The sequence below is a fragment of the Pleurodeles waltl genome, chromosome 7, assembly GCF_031143425.1.
Source record: "Pleurodeles waltl isolate 20211129_DDA chromosome 7, aPleWal1.hap1.20221129, whole genome shotgun sequence".
NCBI classification, from domain to species: Eukaryota; Metazoa; Chordata; class Amphibia; order Caudata; family Salamandridae; genus Pleurodeles; species Pleurodeles waltl.
Window position 1 is genome coordinate 1,198,904,931 of NC_090446.1, and position 22,640 is coordinate 1,198,927,570.

Sequence of the window (22,640 nt, forward strand, 5' to 3'; positions counted from 1 at the left end):
GCACAAGAGAGGCTGTGAGGCATAATGGCCGGACGCAAATATTTTACCAATCCAACTTCACCGCACTCAGTTGCAACGTTGCTCAATGTGGTGTTATCTCAGGGAGGAATGCTGCCTTCTCGACCTTCAAAGACCAAAGATCAGCGTTTCATTGACCTGTGATGTCCGCCATGGCAGCGCAGGGGAAAATATATTCCTGCCTACGTTGAAATCTTCTGCAATGTTTTCCATAGATCTGGTGTGAGGCCACAACACATCAGGCCAGAGATGTTGCAAACTTGAAGATTTTTGGAGCGGCATACTTATAGTTTGGAAAATTGTGGTATAATTGTTAGAAATCTCAAAGATCCCTGAGAATATTTCACAGCGAGCCTTATCATTTTGTATCATACCACTGTATGAAAAAAGGAGCATATGATTATAAAGTTAGTAGAATATATGAGCAGAGATGGCATTTTAATGTTCTGATCATTCCAGACAGTGCTACTGTAGGCAACTGACACGTTCTGGGCACGCTCCATGGGGTGTCGTAGGTACGCTGTTGCAAGGGTTTGTGCACGTTCACAAGCACCCCATCACTGAAGGGCCTTTTGCAAGCTATTCTTTGAATTGCACCAGGTTCTATAGAGTATAAAAACAACACAGCATCAGTGGAGTAGCAAAGGAGGCATGGCCCTTACGCAAACCAGTAAAACGGGCATCCTGCTAAGGTAGCAAAATGCACTACTAATCGTGGCCCAGTAACCCAAGCTCCCCCAATCAATTGGAAATAAAATAATAGTTTGTATTTAATTTTTTAGTTTCTGAAAAAGAGGAAAATGAATTTGGCCTCTACCAACAGGTCTAGAAAGACCTGAAGGGCTGTGTGTGTATTTGTGCTCGTTTGTTTTTTGGAGCTATTCAATGTTGGAAAGCCACCAGATAGGATTTAGGTGAAGATAATTCAGATAGGCGGTTGGTGTGTCCACTTGGGAATTAACAAACTGTCTCTTTTATCTTCAGGAAAGCGATCCTGTATTGGGGAGTCCTTAGCCAGAATGAATATCTTCATTTTATTCGTCTCCGTGCTCCAGAAGTTCTCCTTGAAAGTGCCGGATGGAGAGAGCAGTCAAATTGAACTGGCTGGAGGAGGCACCCGGGCACCCAAGCCATTCTGCATCTGTGCGGTGGAGAGGATCCACTAAGCGGGGAGTTTTGAGTCTGACCAAACATTTACTCTCCCGAGAGCTATGTTTTTCCAGTGGTGAACCTGTACTGTGTATGTCCATGCACATCAATAGTGATCAATAGCAGTTTCAAAAGAATATGAACACAGACTAGGTGCCTCAAGCAGTAACACAATGGCCTATTGGGAAACGAGGAGGAATTCCCTCAAGTCATTACCTCTGTAGGGCTGTGGCAGAGTCATGCATGTGTCACGAATATCATCTGACTCCATCACAACCCGAAAGTCCTTATCCATGGTCTGGGCTTGTTCTTATTTCCTGCTATGCCACGCTGCCTCCATAGTATCTATTTTAATGTTATTCTGTGCTTGCATAGTGCTTAGGTAGGCCATTTCAAAACCCTTGATGCACATTTCTATTTCAGCATTCCATACATACTCCAGCAATGCATTCCTGAAAGTTGTGTCAAGCAAAATGTCCAACTCCAACCTGTCATAATAATGTACACAAGAATGAAATAGAGGACATCATGAAAGAATACATGTGCTTGCTTTGCACTTGGGGTTCATTTAAAAACGACGGCAGCTAATATCCAAACAGATATAATGCCCCGCCCGTATATTTTATGGGGTTAATTCTGCTGGGTCACTAAAATTATATGGTGTGGAGGGCCAAATTATATGGCAGGGTTGACTAAAGTATGTGTCAAGGAAAGCCAAATTATGCGACATAGCGTGGCACCGTTTGTGACTCTTACTTCATTATTTTGTCATTTTTACACATATCTTGCTGCGTTTTTAGCAACTTTTGGACCATTTGAGCTAGAAACATTGTTTTGTTATATTCCGCCGATTACACAACAGATGCTGGATTATGTGGCAAATGCCGGTAATCTATAATTAGGCAAAAAGCGCCAAAGCCGCCCAATCGCCTAATTCTAGTGGGCCTGGTTATTTTATTCAGCACAGCAATGTTTAGGTCTGAGTTTTGACACTGCAGCTGTCAGTCAGTCATATTGCTTATGTAGATAAAGCGTGCGCTTTGAGTGCGCCCCTTTCTGTCATTGGCTTTTTTCGACTTTGTCAGTCACTTCTTTCTCTCAGCCTAGTGAAGTAGTCTTCTCCCACCTAGTGGCTGATACGTTTTCACCTCCATTGAAATGCTTTTAGTGAACTAGATGGACTACTTTAGTAATGGCCACCTGCCCACACTTACTGGCTTTAAAGTTCTTAACCGGTATGTGCTGTTGGTTTTGCTAATCCTGGTTATCACTTCTGCCCTAGAGGTGAAAAGGGATTTTAACATCCCTGAACTGCATTCTTGGTTGCTCGGCATACACCAAATGTCTAAATGAACTGGGGAGCTGATGGTGAAATATAGTCAATTCTGGCTCCCAGAAAATGATTCAACCCCAGAAGCGGGACTGGTGCCTTACATCTGCTGTTGCATTTCAATTGGCATCCTCGAGCCATGTGCTTCTGTAAAAACGATCCTTCCAATCTCCACCACATGTGCCGACATACAGAGGTGGTATGACTTCTACTTTGCTCAAAATCCTGAGGAAATTGTCATACTAAGTTCTTTATTTCTGTTTGCTTTAGTTTATGCAGAATTGCGACAGACTTCCATGTGTGTCTGGATACACTTGGCAATTTGTAATTGTCCCATAATTCACAGAACGTATCTCTTATCTGAATGGTCTGAAAAATATTCGTAGGTTAATCAATAATCTATCCTACCTTTTCTTTCATGACTATAGTTTTGTATTGGCTTTATGGGCATGACAACCATTTGAATAAACATAACAATAAGTTTTAATCAGTATCTTTGTTCGATCGGCACTCTACCGCTAAAACGTAGCTATAGTGCAAACATTCCATCCACTCACATCTGAACATTCCAAAAGGCAGCTGTCCTCTCAACAAGCATGACTAGAATCTGCAATTGAAAAAGGAAAACAGTAAAGAAAATCTTATTTAAAACCTAATCTGATGAATCACTAAATCAGATCATCTATTTTGTCTTTACTTTTCACTAGAAACAACTAAATTATAAATAAGGACTTCTACTTATTACTGTCAATAAATGTGCTGAAGTATTAAAAGACATATATACTATAGAAGGTTGAAATAACATAAATGTAAAACATGTGGAAGTCGCAAGCTGGGAATACAATCGATTAGGCGGGGGTTCTATTTGAGCTAAGCTATTGTCAATGTTGAGTCAGTGAAGCTTTGAGAGTTTGATAAATGTTATCCCCTCACTGAAGGGTAGTGATTTCACATGCCACTGCTCTATAGTGCATATGTGTCAATGTATGTATCTTTTAGAGGCGTGCATCCTTGATTCTAAACACACCCCACGCTTTCGTTTACCTTGTTTTATGAGCCTAGTGTAATTCATGTTTTTGTTCTTTATTTCTGTAAAATAATCATCGTGTAAAGGATTTATATGTCTTTACTAAATTAATAATTTTTGATGGACTTTTTACCTTAAACTCTCATTTATATCATCACTGTATAATCCTTGAAGTTTTCGATATAACTATATAGTTAGTAAGAATAAGATGTTTTGAATTGAGTTATACGCTTTTTCAATATTAAAAGTTTTTTTTACTGTTGCAGTGGGCATTTCTACAAGAATTAACAATTAAAATCTTCCCATTTATATTATGTTCAGCGTTGTAGCAATTTGTTTTATCTTTGGTTGTACTCCATTGTGCTATGATGTCTAAAACCGTTAAAACAAGAAATGACATCTGAGAGAATGCCAGAAGTGCAATGTTCGGATCTACTAGTACCACATAAAAACAGCAACGATGCATGACAATCAGATGTGTTCCTATTGCTGTCCAGAAACAAGTACATGGGTTCTACTGTCTCCTTTATGGGACCATCTGGCTACACAACGTGTTTTCCTCTGGTGAAAGGTCAACAAAGCAGTTCATTTGCAATATTGGCTTTAGGAGGGTTAAAACGTAAACGAACAGAAATGTACGTTAATTTAATGGGTGCATTTCACAGAGGCAACAGAATAGATATGGCAGTGTGTCTAATAGTTTTGGCTCAGTGACTGTTCCTCAAATTGAGGGGCTTATTTACAAGCTACTGGAGCATCACTTTTTGGACGCTCCTGTGGCGTGCACAGCAGCGCCATATCTACAAGGCCCACAATACATGGCCTTGTAGATGTTAAATGAGGCAACGAGGCGCAGGTGGCGGCATTGCTTCATATTGCGATAGGGAGGTGTGACATGGGCGTTAGGATCGGTCTTCCCACATAACAACCCTGGCATTTGACACATTCCCAGATTTACAACATGCCGTAAACCTGGGAATGCGTTCTGCAGTACACATAGGACAAAACCGCCTCCATTGATTGTTATTGTACAGGAAGGTGTCCCTTCCTGCACAAAAACAATCATCCCTACTATGCAAACACCCTGGCACCATGGTGCAAGGTTCCTGCGTTGGCGCATAGCAGCCCATTGTACTCCAGCACAGGGGGAAAGGACAGGAATGCACCGTATCAAATAGATACAGCACATTTCCGCCCTTTTCTTTTGATGCAGGGCAGCACAGCAGGAATCCTTGCAGCCCTGCCCTGCGCCAAAACCTCGTAAACGAGGCCCAGGGTTCTTAATTTGAGCCAGTGTTTGCAGGTGAGGCCCACCAGCACTCTTTTTTTGTGAATTGGTATTTATGTTTCATCGTCAGCTTGTGACCCAGGAAGAGTGTAGAAAAAGGCACAAAGGAGGAGAACCGAGGAGGAAGAGAAAGATGTAAAAACAATGACAAAGGGAGAAAGTAATGGTGCAAAATAAGCTGCAAGAGTGAGATAAAACGGCAGGGAAAGTGTGACGGTGTGTTAGGAGGCATGAGCAGCAGGCTTCAAAGAAAACACTTTTGACTCCTGCAGTTATTATTCTACAAATAAAGCTCTATTGAAAATCAGCATGAGGGTGTCAGTTTGAAAGCTAATAAGGGACAGTTGCATCAAAGTTGTTTGACTGGGGAAAAAAAGACACACACAATGAAATTATTGATTTTCAAATGCTGAAGCTTGTATTACTTAAAACACACGGGAGCTGATGCAGTTTTGAGATGCACAAATGGCAGTGGTTTTGGCGCAAATTTGTGTCAACATGACCACTGACATATGGGCAACCAACTGCTGTAAAATCTAAAAAGTATTCCATACAAACAAATTACTTAGCTGATAGTTATTTCGAATTTGGGACTATTCTACATTAACTTGTTGTGCAAATTTCTGCTGTGGATAGACTGGATCCAACAAACACGTTGAAACAGGGTTTCATTTTGGGTAGCGATTATAGGTGGAACAATATGATCAGGGCTGAATTGGTACACTGGAGGAAATAAGGGAGGTGGTGGACTCAGTTAAGTCACTGAAAGAAACAAATAGAAATGAAGTTGCGTTATTCATTGGAAAGGATTGGTAGGACTTCGGCAGACTTTTTGCAAGACCGCCAATGCCACTTCCACCAACAGACAACCACATTTGGAGTTGCTGAAGATCCGACCCTGTTGGCCTGGCCGACAGAGGAAGACAGGCGGTTCCAACGCCAGCACCGCCATGCCAACAGGACTCTGCCCACCATATTATGATGCATAATACATCACAGCGATGTCCTGTACGGCGGTGCGGTGCTGGCGGTGGCAGACGCCAGGACCCATCCCCTCCCAGACGACCACCTTGCCGAAACAGAAAGGGGAGGGAGGTGTTGGGTGCATGTGTGTGGTGTGTGTGTGTGTATGTGTAGCGGAATGGGTGTGCGTGAGTGCATGTATGTGTCCATGGAGGATGTGTGTGTCTGCATGTATGCGGAGGTGAAGGGAAGTATTTGGGTGCGATTGTGTGGGGTTGTATGTAAGCGAATGTGTGGGTGAGTGAGAGTGCGTGAATGTAGGTGTGTGGTCGTGTGGGGGGGGTGTCTGCCAGCAACAGGAATGGAGGTGCATGACCCCCAGCATTTTTGTGGCAGTGCGACTGACACGAAAAGGCTGGTGGTCTGCCGAGTCGGAGTACCGATGGTGGTATTACAGCTACCGCCAGGCCAGAGGTGTTCACCTCCGGGCGGGGGTCCGACCGCCCTGGAGGTACTGGTGGTGTTTCGGAAGTTTGGCTTTGTCCAAACTGCCAAAGTTGTAATATGGCGGTCTTTACTGCTGGCCCGGCGGCACTAAGACCGCCACCATGAGTCTGGCGGTCCAACGGCCGCCAGACTCGTAATGAGGGCCTAAGTGTTACAACGTAAGACTGGGGGAAGAAGGCTCGGATGTACTGTGAAAATGGTAATGGATACAGAATATCTGACTCACTACTTCGAAAAGTAGTCGATCTGACCCTTTTGGATGGTAACAGCAGACGCAAGTTGTTAAATAAGGAATAGTCACTTGTTTCACATTTCCAATATTTCACTTTCCATACCCTCACAAAATCATTTTCACGTTTGCAGTTTGAACACATTTTCACACATTTTTACATCATCTCAGATACGTGCCCATATATCAAAACAATGAACGTGCAACTGGGAATCTACCAACAATAAAAGACTGAACGTGTCCTGCAGCCTTGAATATCATGCTCATGAACATTATTCAAGGCTTAGTAGCCTAAAATCTGATGTTACCAATGTGAGAAGACGGAACCTGCAGACATAAATGATCTTTCCCAAAAAAAGAAGTAATCTGCAGTCTACAATATAATCTTACCAATGAATAAACCTTCTATATCCTCACAATATAAGTCATTTTAACGTTTGCAGTATAAACACTTTCAAAAATGTTAGATCTTCTAAGGTACGTGCTCGGATATCAAAACAATGAACATGAACTTGCAATCTACCAACATTAAAACACTGAACATGCCCTGCAGCCTTGAATATTCTGTGAATGAACATTAATTCAAGGCCAGGCAACCTCAAATCTGCTGTTAACCATATAAGAAGAGAGAACCTGCAGAGGTAAATTCTCTTTCCAAAACTAAGTAATCTGCAGTCTATAATATAGTGTTCCCTATGAATAAACAATTGAACTGGGCAAGTAATAGGGATAATCTGTCTAGTGTAAAGGTGCACCCCAAGATGGTAGCTCCCCACTATCATCAGCAGTGTAAACACATTTTTTTAATGGAGAAAGCACCCTAAAATAATTATTCAAATGCATGTTCTTTGAATACCAAATGCCATATTTATTATTCATATACAGAAATAGTATCAATCAATCAATCAATCACGATATTTATAAAGCGCGCTATGTACCCGTCAGGGTTTTGAGGCGCTGGGGGGAAGGGGGGGGGGGGGTGGAGGTATGCTGCAGTTAGCGGTCGAAGAGCCAGGTTTTGAGGAGTCTCCTGAAGGTGAGGAGGTCCTGGGTCTGGCGTAGAGATGTGGGGAGAGAGTTCCAGGACTTGGCGGCGAGGAAGGAGAAGGATCTGCCGCCGCAGGTCTTGCGCTGGATTCGGGGGACGACGGCGAGGGCGAGGTTGGCGGATCGAAGTTGACGTGTGGGAGCGTAGAAATTGATTCTGGAGTTGAGGTAGGAGGGTCCGGCGTTGTGAAGTGCCTTGTGAGCGTGGGTGAGGAGTTTAAAGGTGATCCTCTTCTCCACCGGGAGCCAGTGGAGTTCCCTCAGGTGAGGGGAGATGTGACATCGGCGGGGTATGTCTAGGATCAGTCGGGCGGAGGCATTTTGGATACGCTGGAGTCGTTTGATGTCTTTGGTTGGGATGCCTGTGTAGAGTGCGTTGCCGTAGTCAAGTCTGCTGCTGACGAGGGCTTGGGTCACCATCTTTCTGGTCTCTGTTGGAATCCACTTGAAGATTCTGCGGAGCATGCGGAGGGTGTTGAAACAGGAGGAGGAGACGGTGCTGACCTGTTTGGACATGGTGAGTGCAGAGTCCAGGATGAAGCCGAGGTTTCTTGCGTGGCTGGCAGGGGTGGGTGGGGGTCCGAGGTCGGCGGGCCACCATGAGTCGTTCCAGGCCGAAGGAGAGCGCCCGAGGATGAGGATTTCTGTCTTGTCGGAGTTGAGTTTCAGGCGACTGTTGTTCATCCATTCGGCGATGGATTTTAGTCCTTCGTGGAGGTTTGTTTTGGCGGTGAGTGGGTCTTTGGTCAGGGAGAGGACGAGCTGGGTGTCGTCGGCGTAGGAGATGATGCTGAGGTGATGCTGGCGGGCCAGTTTTGCGAGGGGGGCCATGTAGACGTTGAACAAAGTAGGGCTGAGGGAGGATCCTTGGGGGACGCCGCAGATGAGGTTGGTGGCTTTGGAGCGAAAGGGGGAGAGTCGGACTCTCTGAGTTCTGTCGGAGAGAAAGGATGAGATCCAGTGGAGGGCTTTGTCTTGGATGCCGGCTTCCTGGAGGCGGGTCAGTAGGGTGCGGTGGCAGACTGTGTCAAAAGCGGCTGATAGGTCGAGAAGGATGAGGGCCGAGGTTTCGCCGTTGTCCATTTGATGTCTGATGTCATCTGTGGCGGCGAGGAGGGCAGTCTCCGTGCTGTGGTTTCGTCTGAATCCGGATTGTGAGGGGTCCAGGATGGAGTTGTCTTCGAGGAAGTGGGTGAGTTGTGTGTTGACGATCTTCTCGATGACTTTTGCTGGAAAAGGGAGGAGAGAGATCGGGCGGAAGTTTTTGAGGTCGTTGGGGTCGGCCTTGGGTTTCTTGAGGAGGGGTTGGATTTCAGCGTGTTTCCAGCTGTCCGGGAAGGTGGCGGAAGTGAAGGAGAGGTTGATGATCTTGCGGAGTTTGGGGGCGATGGTGGCGTTGGCTGTGTTGAAAACATGATGAGGGCATGGGTCCGTGGGGAGCCTGAGTGGATGGTGTTCATGGTTGCCATGGTTTCTGCGTCGTCCACGTGGGTCCAGGCGGTGAGGCGGCAGTCGCGGTTGGAGACGTCGGGGGGGATCTGGCGGTGGGCCGGTGTTGAAGCTGTTGTGGATGGTAGCGATTGTCTGGTGGAAGAAGGTGGAGAGGTCGTCGCAGAGTTTCTGGGAGGGCGGGATGTCGTTGGCGTTGGCTTTTGGATTTGAGAGTTCTTTCACGATGCCGAAGAGTTCTTTGCAGTCGTGGGCGTTGTTGTTGATGCGTTTGGTGAAGTGGGCGCGCTTGGCGACGCGGATCCGTTGGTGGTGTTCACGGTTTGCGTCTTTGAGGGAGGCGAGGTTGTCGGGCGTGCGTTCTAGGATCCATTTCTTTTTGAGCTTCTGACAACGGCTTTTGGAGGTGGTTAGTTCGTCTGCGAACCAGGCTGGTTTTTTCTTTCCTTGGTTGGCGGTGGGCTTCTTGAGTGGGGCTAAGGTGTTGGCACAGTCGAGGATCCATTGATGGAGGTTGATGGCGGCTGTGCTGTGCTCGGGTCGGTCGCGTCGGGTGGAGGGTTTTTAACGAGGGTGCTGGTCAGTTGGTCTTGGGTGACTTTGCCCCAGCGGCGGTAGGGGGGTAGATGGATGCGGTGCTGCTCGGTAATTTTCTTATAGGAGAAATGGACGCAGTGATGGTCGGTCCAGTAGAGTTCGGAGGTGTGGCTGAAAGAGATGTGGTTGCTTGAGGTGAAGAGGGGGTCGAGGGTGTGTCCAGCGATGTGGGTGGGAGTGTTGACCAGCTGGCGGAGTCCGAGGTTGAGGAGGTTGGAAGTCAGTGCTGCGGTGTTGACGTCGTTGATGTTTTCCATATGGTAGTTTAGGTCTCCCAGGAGGATGTAATCCGGGGAAGCGAGGGCGTGGGTGCTTGCGAGGTCGGCGATGGTGTCGCTGAAGGGGGCTCTTGGTCCTGGAGGGCGGTATATGAGGGTTCCTCTGAGGGTCGTGTTGGGGTCTGTGTGGATCTGGAAGTGGAGGTGTTCGGCTGTCTTGAGGGTGTCGTCAGTGTGGGTGTGGATTTTGAGGGAAGCTTTGTGAGCGATGGCTATTCCGCCGCCGATTCCGTTGGTTCGATCTCTTCTGGTGATTTTGTAACCGTCCGGTATGGCGATGGCGATGTCCGGAGCCGAGGAGTCGTTCCACCAGGTTTCGGTCAGGAAGGCCACGTCGGGTGCAGTGGAGTCGAGCAAATCCCAGAGCTCGATGGCGTGTTTTCGTGCGGAGCGGGTGTTGATGAGGATGCAGTTCAGGTGGTTGGGGTTGAGTGATTCTATTGTTGGTTTTGTCGTTCTGATGCAGGAGAAGTTGCAGGAGCGGCAGGAAAAAGGTCCTTTAGTGTGCTTCGGGGACGCCAGGAAGCACTCCGTGGAGGAGCCGGTGTTGAAAGCGCGGAGTTCGTTGGCTGAGTAGCGGACGCGGGGGGCGCGAGGACCAGGGGGGGTGGCGCTGGGCGCGGTCCAGGCGCGGACGGGCGCAGACGGGCTTGCCTCTGGCGCGCCCGCTGCGCGGACGCGCAGCGCCAGCCATTAAGAAGGGAGGGAGGAGCAGCTGGGAGGCGGGAGGGAGCGGCAAATGGGGGCGCGAGGGGGGCGGGGCCGCAGGGAGGCAGCGGCAGGGATCGGGGAGCGCACAAGGGGCAAAAACACAGAAAACGAGCAAAACTAAAGGCAGTCACAATAAGAAAAACCACACAATAAGAAATACAATACTGGCACAATACACGATCGGGGAGACAGCAATCAGGGGGGCACAATGGGGGCAGAAGCGCCGGCGGCGAGGAGCAGAAAAAACGAAAAAACAACTTACGGGATGGCGGAAGCGGCACACGGGTCAAGTGAGCCCACTAGCCACCAGGGATGAGGCGCAGGAGGATGCCTGCGGGTGGAGGAGGGCCTCGAACACGCAAATGGCAGCGTGGTCGTGGGACAGAGGCAGGAGGCAGCAGGTTGGTGCTGCGGTCGTGGGGGGCGAGCTCAGGACCTAAAACAGGTCAGAGTTCGCTCACTCGCGACGCGCAGCGCCAGCCATTAAGAAGGGAGGGGGGAGGGAGGAGCAGCTGGGAGGCGGGAGGCGGGAGGGAGCGGCAAATGGGGGCACGAGGGGGGCGGGGCCGCAGGGAGGCAGCGGCAGGGATCGGGGAGCGCACAAGGGGCAAAAACACAGAAAACGAGCAAAACTAAAGGCAGTCACAATAAGAAAAAACACACAATAAGAAATACAATACTGGCACAATACACGATCGGGGAGACAGCAATCAGGGGGGCACAATGGGGGCAGAAGCGCCGGCGGCGAGGCGCAGAAAAAACGAAAAAACAACTTACGGGACGGCGGAAGCGGCACACGGGTCAAGTGAGCCCACTAGCCACCAGGGATGAGGCGCAGGAGGATGCCTGCGGGTGGAGGAGGGCCTCGAACACGCAAACGGCAGCGTGGTCGTGGGACAGAGGCAGGAGGAAGCAGGTTGGTGCTGCGGTCGTGGGGGGCGAGCTCAGGACCTAAAACAGGTCAGAGTTCGCTCACTCGCGACGCGCAGCGCCAGCCATTAAGAAGGGAGGGGGGAGGGAGGAGCAGCTGGGAGGCGGGAGGCGGGAGGGAGCGGCAAATGGGGGCGCGAGGGGGGCGGGGCCGCAGGGAGGCAGCGGCAGGGATCGGGTAGCGCACAAGGGGCAAAAACACAGAAAACGAGCAAAACTAAAGGCAGTCACAATAAGAAAAAACACACAATAAGAAATACAATACTGGCACAATACACGATCGGGGAGACAGCAATCAGGGGGGCACAATGGGGGCAGAAGCGCCGGCGGCGAGGCGCAGAAAAAACGAAAAAACAACTTACGGGACGGCGGAAGCGGCACACGGGTCAAGTGAGCCCACTAGCCACCAGGGATGAGGCGCAGGAGGATGCCTGCAGGTGGAGGAGGGCCTCGAACACGCAAACGGCAGCGTGGTCGTGGGACAGAGGCAGGAGGCAGCAGGTTGGTGCTGCGGTCGTGGGGGGCGAGCTCAGGACCTAAAACAGGTCAGAGTTCGCTCACTCGCGACGCGCAGCGCCAGCCATTAAGAAGGGAGGGAGGAGCAGCTGGGAGGCGGGAGGCGGGAGGGAGCGGCAAATGGGGGCGCGAGGGGGGCGGGGCCGCAGGGAGGCAGCGGCAGGGATCGGGGAGCGCACAAGGGGCAAAAACACAGAAAACGAGCAAAACTAAAGGCAGTCACAATAAGAAAAACCACACAATAAGAAATACAATACTGGCACAATACACGATCGGGGAGACAGCAATCAGGGGGGCACAATGGGGGCAGAAGCGCCGGCGGCGAGGCGTAGAAAAAACGAAAAAACAACTTACGGGACGGCGGAAGCGGCACACGGGTCAAGTGAGCCCACTAGCCACCAGGGATGAGGCGCAGGAGGATGCCTGCGGGTGGAGGAGGGCCTCGAACACGCAAACGGCAGCGTGGTCGTGGGACAGAGGCAGGAGGCAGCAGGTTGGTGCTGCGGTCGTGGGGGGCGAGCTCAGGACCTAAAACAGGTCAGAGTTCGCTCACTCGCGACACGCAGCGCCAGCCATTAAGAAGGGAGGGGGGAGGGAGGAGCAGCTGGGAGGCGGGAGGGAGCGGCAAATGGGGGCGCGAGGGGGGCGGGGCCGCAGGGAGGCAGCGGCAGGGATCGGGGAGCGCACAAGGGGCAAAAACACAGAAAACGAGCAAAACTAAAGGCAGTCACAATAAGAAAAACCACACAATAAGAAATACAATACTGGCACAATACACGATCGGGGAGACAGCAATCAGGGGGGCACAATGGGGGCAGAAGTGCCGGCGGCGAGGCGCAGAAAAAACGAAAAAACAACTTACGGGACGGCGGAAGCGGCACACGGGTCAAGTGAGCCCACTAGCCACCAGGGATGAGGCGCAGGAGGATGCCTGCGGGTGGAGGAGGGCCTCGAACACGCAAACGGCAGCGTGGTCGTGGGACAGAGGCAGGAGGCAGCAGGTTGGTGCTGCCGTCGTGGGGGGCGAGCTCAGGACCTAAAACAGGTCAGAGAAGATATGTCTATCATCATGTTTTCGTCAGACCATAATACATTCAGTTTATGAATGAATTATGTTCTGGACAAATTGCATATATTATGCTCCACCATCAAGAAATGTGAGTCTTACCAATATTTAAAAGAGGCTCCTGCAGTCTTGAACCAACAGTGCTGTCTGTTCTGCAAATAAGTATTTGACCCGTGAAAAACGGGAGGCAGGAGCAGTGTTTTCTTTTACATTGTTGCCTGTGGGTGCTTAACCTAAAGAAAACAGTGAGAACTAGCCATACCCCAGAAAAAATTAAATATAAAAATGTTCTCTTGAGATATTAAGTGAACATCAAATTACCATGAAGAGTCTCTGAGCGAATCTAGCGGGCTGGGCAGCAAGAGGATGTAAGGTGGTAAATGAACACTGTAACATAAGATCCATCAAAAACGAATCCAACTAGTCTTGACCTTTCTGTGACAAACTATCTCTGGTTTAAGGAGGAAATCCAGAATATTTGAATTGATATTGTCAAAGAATAAACCACAGCCCTTTCTTGTGTATTGTATCTCATACCAGTAGAACCTTTTGGTCATATTTCAAACCTCTGGACTTACGAGTCGTCCTTCTTTTGAAGGAAAAAGTATATATATATATCCATTAGCTCTGATTTCGGTTATGTTCTTTTCTTTAGTCCAGGAATCACTTGTATCTTTAGACATTTTAACACTTCTCTTCCCAGGCCTCATCCTGAGTTCTTTCCAAATTGGCACGGTCACTCGACTTTTGTAAAAGCCAGAAGTTGGCCCCTGGCAGGCCGCCAATTACTGCCCAGTTACCCACCTACAAGCTGCAGATTTTGAAAGCTATTGTAGCCGAACAGCATTGTCCATTTTTCAAAGAAAACGATGCATTGGACGGTTCCCAGACTGCTTTCCGTGCTCACTGCAGCATAGAATTAACAATGCTTGTGGTGAGAGATGACCTTAGGCTACTGGAAGACAATGGCCAATTAAGTGCCCTCGTTTTATTAGATTTGTGAGCGGCCTTCCATGCAATTGACCATGAGATTTTTATTAGTCAGATGCACACATACAGCATTAAGCACAAAGTCCTACAGTGTTTCACTTCTTCCTCAAGTGACATAACTCAACAACTGAGATTAGGACATCAGATCTCCCATCCCCACATCTGCTTTTATGGAGTCCCAAAGGGTATGGCTTTACCCCCTATACCTTTTTAATATCTAATTGAAGCCGCAGGCTGCCATTGTTCACTCTTTTGGGTAATCGTCTATTCATACATAGATGAAATGCACATTTTTGTCAATATTTAGCTATTCTACCAGTGATGTATAGAGCGGTATAGGACTTGGACACACAAAACCATGGAAATTCATCAGTTATACTCATACTTATAGAAATTTTAACTTGTGGCCTAAAGTTACTTAACGGCATTAGTTATAGTTTCTTCACCTAAGTATAAGTATAACTACAACTGCTGAATTTCTATGATTTTGTGTAGGTAAAATGTCAACATAACTAGAAAGTCCCTGTAGTCTTGATTTCTCAACAAATGTCTATTTTTTTTAAAGTAAAGTAATAAATAATTACTGTACGTTAATACAACCACTGCCGCGCACAGCTTTTGGCCGTGCACAGCATGGGTTGGCTGCAGGGACCCTCCGCATACCCCCAACCCAAGGGAAAGGCACAAGTTATAGTTATCTTAGAGCACGAGTTATAGTTACTTGAGTTACCCATAACTATAACTGCTGAATTTCTATGGTTTTGTGTGAGGAAATTCAGAACCTAACTGTAACTTCCCTGTAACCTTTGTTTTTTTCAGTGAATGTCTATGTATTTTTTTTAGCATGCACAAATGCGAATATAACCAGGGACGCTCACGGCATTTGGCCATGCATGGCGCAGGTGGACCGCAGGACCTGACCTGTTTCCAGGTCCGGCTGCCAACCCTCCTGCATGCACCCAAATCCAAGCTGTGCACGGTCTTCGGCCGTGCATAGCATGAGGTTATATGCAGTGGGTGTTTTATTTTTATTTATTTTTTTCCTCTAGAACGAATCCATGGATCCTCCCATGGATCCGCGAATCGGACGGAAAAAAAATAATTGGGAATTTCTTTGCCCATGAGGGCCCTCTATGTGTCTTATGGGGAAAGGATACCTGTATTGGATTTACACCAAACCACAAAAAGAGTAATCTACAGAACAGAATCTAGCTTCCTGACAAATTTGGTGTAATTCCATTAGGCTGTAGGCGTGTCTAAAGACCTTATGGGAAAATGAATGGGAAAAATGCATTTTGGCCGCCCCCCCCCACCTTTTGCCAGACCCCTGCTTGAGGGATCACCTCGAAACTTTCAAAACAGCAACTGAACTGACCAAATTATATATTTTGTAAATTTCGTGAAGTTTTGTCAAGCAGCGCCAAAGTTATAGGCAAAACAAAAAACACTCTGTCTATGGAAACTAGGTCCTAACTATAACTACCTACTGGCAAGCGCTAGTAGGATATATATATATATATATATATATACATATATATTTATATATATAATATACATACCATCGGATTGTGGTCCAACGCGGACCTGCTGTCCAAGGAGGGTGGAGCCTTTGTCGGCGGAGCACACCGGCAATAATTTCAAGTCCAGAACGCAAAATACGCTCACTCAGGGCAAATCTTGCAAGGATTTAATTTTAAAAACGATGCGTTTCAGCCGTCACCATGGCCATGGTCACATGACCCAGGTAAACTTTGCACCCCATCAAATACTAGTAATAAACAGTAAAAACAGTCAAACAATGCATATGAACATTGTCGCCATCTTTGAGTGGCTACTACTGACAAAATGTATATACCCAACATGGTATAGCATATTTGATATTCTGTTTCAGATCGTGCGTCAATGTTAATGATTTTGCATAATATGACACATAAGAAATGATTAAATGGAAACACCCAGTGTTGTTGTCACTATCTTGACATACTTGTTACATACGTAATGAATAACTCATTTAACATCCGACTATCGTAACTCAGGTTTCAAACAAAGTTCATTTTAAATAACCCAAACAGAGTCACATTAAGTTACCATTATAATTAGATCATTAACCGATCTGAAACAAAAATCCATCTCTCAATGAAGCTGAAGTCTTTCATTTGGAGAGACAAATACAATGCTTTCCCTGAATCAGGTCTTGGTAGCAATCAATGCAGGGGATTGCCTGGTGTCTCTGGGGTGCCTGCTTTCATCAGGCAATCATACAGCACCCACTACCCCAACAGGTGTTACCAGGGGTTCATTGTGGGATCACAGTATGACCAGTTTGGGTTTTTCGGTTTGAACTGATTACTGCTCCACAAGTATTCACTAAGGTGATGGGTATGGTATAGCATCACTCTGGAGCTCAGGAGTCCATGTATTTCCATACTTGGATGACTGTCTGATAAAAGCAGTGTCTCCTACACTGGTCTCTGAACATATTCAGTGCACCATGACCCTACTCTTATTTTCAACTTGGGGTTTGAAATCAACTCTGCAGTTCTATCTAGCACCCACACAGAGGAAGATGTTCATACAAGGATGGCAGACATTTGGAATATGATTCTTTTTCTTGCTTAGAAACCATTTCCAGTTATGCAGGTTTTATGCTACAAGGGTCCACCACGTGTCCTTACCTGCATCCCCACCCACCAGGATGTGATGACATCAGAGGATATAAGGCACTGACTGGCATGCTGGTGACTGCTCCTGTTCTGTGCCTCATCGACGTGGCCCTTGACTCTTCTCAGTGCTTCACTGACAAAATTACTTAGCCTTTAATAGTGAATAAGTTGTCTCCTTCACCTGCAACAACCCAGTTTCTGCTGACTCTCTGCCTCGAAACCACTTTGACCCCCCACCCTCACACACCCAAACCTCATTAGGGTTTTGGGGTGACGTCTCCTCTTTCTTCATCAATAGGGAGATGACAACAATTGATAGGTCATCCAGCTTATCTACCCTCTCCTCCCTCCAGAGGATTCTTCTTCCACCATGAAATGCCGCCCATAGCACACCGTGACACTGCGAGCCCTACTGAACAAGGAGGCTATAGATTAGGTACCCATGGAGGAAAGGGATATAGAATTTAACTCCCCTTGCTTGCTGGTCCCCAAGTAGGACTGAGGCCCAGGACCAATCCTGGACCTCTGCCTCTTGAAACCCTTCATTTGGAGAGACAAATACAATGCTTTGCCCGAATTACGTCTTGATAGCTCTCAATGCAGGGGATTGACTGGTGTCTCTGGGGTGCTTACTTTCATCTGGCAGTCATACAGCATCCACTACCCCAACAGGTGTTACCTGAGGTTCATTGTGGGATCTCAGCATGACAAGTTTGGGGTTCTCGGTTTGGACTGATGTCTGCTCCTCAAGTATTCACTAAAATGATGAGTATGATAGCAGCATCTCTCTGGAGCTCAGGAGTCCATGTATTTCCATACTTGGATGACTGTCTAATAACAGCAGCATCTCCTACGCTGATCACTGAACATATTCAGTGCACCATGACCCTATTCTTATTTACAGCTTGGGATTCACAATAAACACAGCAGTTCTATTTTGCACCCACACAGAGGATGATGTTTATACAAGGATGGCAGACATTTGAAATATAATTATGTTTCTGGCTTAGACACCAATTCCAGTTCTGCAAGTTTTATATCTGTTTGGCCTCATGGATTCATGGATCGTGTTGGGGAACTATGCTAGATGTTGACTGAGAGCCCTTCATAGTTTATTTAGAAAGCAAATAGCTCCATTATCAGGGGAGCTCTTGGCTTAAGTGCAGACTTTTGACTCTCTCATCCTATATCTGCACTGGTGGACATGCTCATCTAATCAATCTTTGGCTCCTCCCTTCAGTTTTTTGCAGTTGCAGGCAATATTGGTTATAATGCCTCCTCTCTGGACTGGGGTGCTGATCCAGGCATCATCACAGGCCGCATCTCAACATCACCTAAAATATATTAGAGATGTGTTGCCATGAGGAACTTTCACCATCCATCTCAGAGAGTGCCATTCAAGTCCTGTCTGATAACACAGTTGCTGTCCATTACTTCAGCAGACATATTTGTGGGAGTCATGGCCCGTTTTGGGAGGCATTTGAAATGCAGCGGTGGGCCCAGCATGGCACACAAGGTAATGGTAATGGCACACCTTGTGGGCACTATCAACCTAACACTACATGTGCTAAATCACCTCTACTAAGAGGACCGCAAGTGAGTATTTCATCACAAAGTTATGGAAGTAATCTTTTCCACATTGGGGTGATCTATTTGCCATGGCCTACCTTAGGGAATGTGCTTTGTTTTGTGCCATACACTTCCCCCTAAATGATTCCCTGGGGATGCCTTCAGGTTCAATTGGCCGTGGGTCTTCCTTTACAAATTCCCAGTGAATCTACTTCTGTCAAGAGTCTTGCCGAGGTGCAGGAGGGTTAAACATTCCTGATCATCCCATACTAGGCAATGATTTGATATGGTGGTCTGTTGGAACATAACACTAAGGCCCATATTTATACTTTTTTAGCGCCACATTTGTGCTGCTTTTTGACGCAAAAACGGCACAAACGAACAAAGTACAATTGTATTTTGCAAGTTTGCACGGCTTTTGCGTCAAAAAATTATGCAAATGCGGCGCTAAAAAAGTATAAATATGGGCCTACGTCTCTCCTGCACAGGGTGGATCTTCTTTAGCAGCATGGTGGCCAAGTATTTCATTGTAATCTCCAAATGTTGTGGCTGCGCTTGTTGAGTCTGAGTGGTGCTAACTGAGTCCTTCTCCTGAGGTTGCAGATGCCACTTGGCTCCTAGGAACCTATCACAACATGTATTTATGGAGGCTCCTGGGACAAGTTTGTGCAGTGGTGTGAGTTAGAAGGTCTGAACCCCTTTCAGTGATGCCTTTCCAATGAGCTATGGTTCATGTTGCCCATTCCCCAGTAGAGCCTAGCAATGGCTGCTATAAATGGAAATTGTGGCTGTCCTATCCCCCTTCATGTTTCTTCCTAAATAGCCTTCACTTTTGATGTTCCTTTACGTTTTTTCTCCCATTCTGTTCATTGTTCCTCTCTGGAATTATAATGCTGTGTTAGCGTTCATTATGGTATGTCCATTCGAGCCAGTACACAGTTGCCAAGTTCATCTTTTAACTCTGAAAATTGTCCTTTTTCTGGCAAAGAGTTCAGTGGGTAAGTGAACTACAAGCGACCTTGGTCCAGGGGTCTACAGCCTTTTTTTGTAGTAAAAGCTACTTATGTTGATGAAAATCATCCAGAGCTACGAATATTATTAGAATTCTAATAGTGACCACCTCTGACAAGTTTACATGTTTGTTTTATTGATTATTCAGTCTTCTAGTTGGACTTACTGGTTCTTTATACTTGCCCATCTTTCTTAAAAGTGGTTTCTGCCTTTCACATGGACCATTCCATCACTCTTCCATCTATCTTGCCTAATTCCCATGTCACCATGGGTGAGCATCTGCTGCACAGACTGGATCCCAGATGTGCAGTGTCTTATTACATAGTCTGTATGTCTCAGGACAGGGTGTATGATCAGCTTTTTGGGAGCTTGCCAGTGCCACGAACAGCAAAGTGGTGACCAACCACACCATTACCCACTGGCTCATCCTGCAAATTAAGTTTTGTTATGCCTTGTCATACAAATTCATTGTAAATTATGGCTCTTCTGATCTGCAAATACAGTTCTTCAAACCAAGGTCCGACTTAGATCACCACCTAATTGTGACCCAGTGTAAATTATTATTTGGTAAATCCACTTTGCCTTGTTTTAAATATTTTGAAATAAAGACCAACTTTTGACTCAAATTTATCCTTGTACTTAAGGAGTTGTTGACTCAATTGCTTGCTGCCCAATTTCCTCTTTTGAATTTCTCAGTAAATATATTGGTTATTGTTAATAATAACCTTTATCTGAGATAATGGTCTTAAACTGCCAAATTTGGCGGATGAGTAAATGTTTTTTTAATGTTGTTGGATGTCAACATGTACCATGCAAGAGACTATTTCCATCCATGGGTGTAGGCACAAATTCGTTTTTTTGTTTTTCCATTCCTATCAAGTAATCACATGTTAAAGTAATATCCCCTGTTTAAGCAATAAACCTTACATGGAATCCTAAAATGGTAACAATGGACTTTAAGCTCAAAATAATGAGATGTGTTAATATACAGTTACTAATCTCGACAACTCAATGAGAATTATTGGCCTTAAAAACATCACTTGCGTTCACACCACATTGATGCCCTACAGGGAACCAGTGAGATTAGCTAAATTATTTCCAAAAAGCGACCCTTCCTCAGGTGTCTCCTTAAAATGGGTACAATGTATCTACGTCATTTCTCCCCCTTCTTCAAGTAACAAAGGCTTACTTCAGCATCAGTTCTCGTCATAGGCATGAATTTGCTATTCTGGGTGGGTAACTGTAATCAACACATTAGCGCTGATTAATCTGGTCATATTTACTGCGTCAATCAGTTTTAGTCTAGAGACATCTAGTTTTCAACACATGAAAAAGGTTAAGTACAGAAGGTGCCACACTAGTAGAATGTGTTCTTTCTCACAACCTCAACAGGTGGAAAGGGCAGCACCTTAGCCTTCAGCATTCTAAATTGGTCTCTTTTCAAGGACTCCCGAAGCACAAGCATTGGAAGCTGCATAAAATGTGCTGCCAACCCTGTGTATTATGGTCCATCTCAAATGGCTTTGAATCAGTTGGCAACTCCACGTAACTCCAGGGACAATTAGCGTCCCTGAGAGAGGACAGGTAGTGGATTAACCTTAGGAATCAGACTCTCAACTTGTTAGGTGAAGCAGTTCTCCGGGGATGCCCGAAGCAGTTCTCCGGGGATGCCCGAAGCAGTTCTCCGGGGATGCCCAAAGCAGTTCTCAAGGGCAGTCTTGTCACCTGAGGCTCTGGAGGTGTACAGGAAAAGTAATGTTTAATTAGCCAGCAAGGGGACTTAGGAACTGGTGTGTTGAAGCTTTTCAGTGTCGTTACCTAGCAACAGCTTAATAAACAGAACATTTCCTCCAGAGTGCTGGGTGTATGAGTGCACACAGGACTGTGATGCTTAGTTGTTACACGAGAGCTTGAACTGTATCCTACTCACCTTGCAGCGCATTCTCAACACTTTCAGAGTTGCATGTCAAGGCGTGGAAATTGCTTGCAGGGCAGACAAACTAGTAAGCAATGGAAAAATAATTCGATATTTAAATAAATAGGTACGATGATACATACATAGAAAGACACCTCAGTGAGTTTAGCACTTAATGCTGAAATCTGTGTGTAACCTGAAGGTTATGTGATGGTTTTAAAGGAAGTTTATTGTGACAAGGAAAGTCACACAGAGCTGAACCCCACAGTGCGACAGCTTCAACTGACTTTCCTCTAGCTCCACATTCCGCTTGGAGCTCTCATGTACTTTCTACCCATTAAAGCGACCTTAACATGAGAATACAACAGTTACCTTTGAAATCTCTGCAGCTAACCATTTCATCCTCTTCTTTCAACAGAATCAGCTTCATTGAGTAGGGATTGGTAACATATTATTTGCACTATGAAAAGAAGTGCAAAAAAACTCTGGTAGCAAGAACTACATAACAAAAAAAAGAATTATTATTAGTATTCATGGCTAGAGTGCACGGGGATAAGCCAAACATTCAATTGGCCAGTGCCAATGATCTACCACCATCAGCAGGAGCGCAAGAATGCCTTGAGCCACAGTGCCTTGAGACCCTTATGGGTGAGTAGTGCGCTCTACAAATTCTGATTGATTGATTGAATGTGGGTGCCATTTTCTCTTCCTTCTTTAGTCAAGAATTTACAACACAGATGTGATCCGATGAAAGAGGAAACTAATAGTGCCTAATAGTACCCAGTTATCCATTTCAGTTTCAATAGCGAAAGCACTAAATAAGAGGAAGTCTTCAATTACATATTCAGAGGAAAACTCAGTGTTTCATACGAATAAGAGTGGTTCAATGATATGACGGACCCTCGGGTAGGTGAGAGACTGTGATAGTGTGTAGGAGCCATGAAGGCTAACCGCATCGAGTGAATCAGAAGAGTTAATAGAGAAAACCTGTTGGAGGCATTCCCTCTGTAAGTCGCATGCCTACATGCTCCTCTGACTTAAAGGCCCACTTCTGCTGCCTAGCTGGGCCCATCTTCTCAAAGCATGGACATATGGTGAGCCAGGACCAATATATAGACAGATCAAGAGGTAACCAAAATCTGTTAGATTTAAATTAGTGAGTGTTGGGGCCTTATATAATTTGTCATATTACCGCATATAAACCTTCTCTTGAATGTTTGATTGATGAACACCGTAAGAGCCAGCTTGGTTTTGGAGAGGGAAGCTGATTACTTGTCACGGACTGTGTTACTGTGGTAATATGGGTCATTGTGTCTTCAATTCCCTTAAGGAACTGCTTCAGCGTTGAGGAAATGTTCAGAGTTTGTCCCTTCTGAAAAACAGGGCT

General features: G+C 46.3%; 1 protein-coding gene across 1 annotated transcript in view; it reads left to right on the top strand.

Annotated features, from left to right (window-relative positions):
* The window catches only part of LOC138246097 (cytochrome P450 2F3-like), a 235,966-nt gene extending 232,128 nt beyond the window's left edge, over positions 1-3,838 (top strand). The window contains exon 9 of the mRNA XM_069200333.1: positions 1,003-3,838. Within this exon, the coding sequence (XP_069056434.1) occupies positions 1,003-1,184 (182 nt within the window). The 3' untranslated portion in view covers positions 1,185-3,838. The remainder of the gene's footprint in view (positions 1-1,002) is intronic.
* The last annotated feature ends 18,802 nt before the right edge of the window (positions 3,839-22,640 follow it).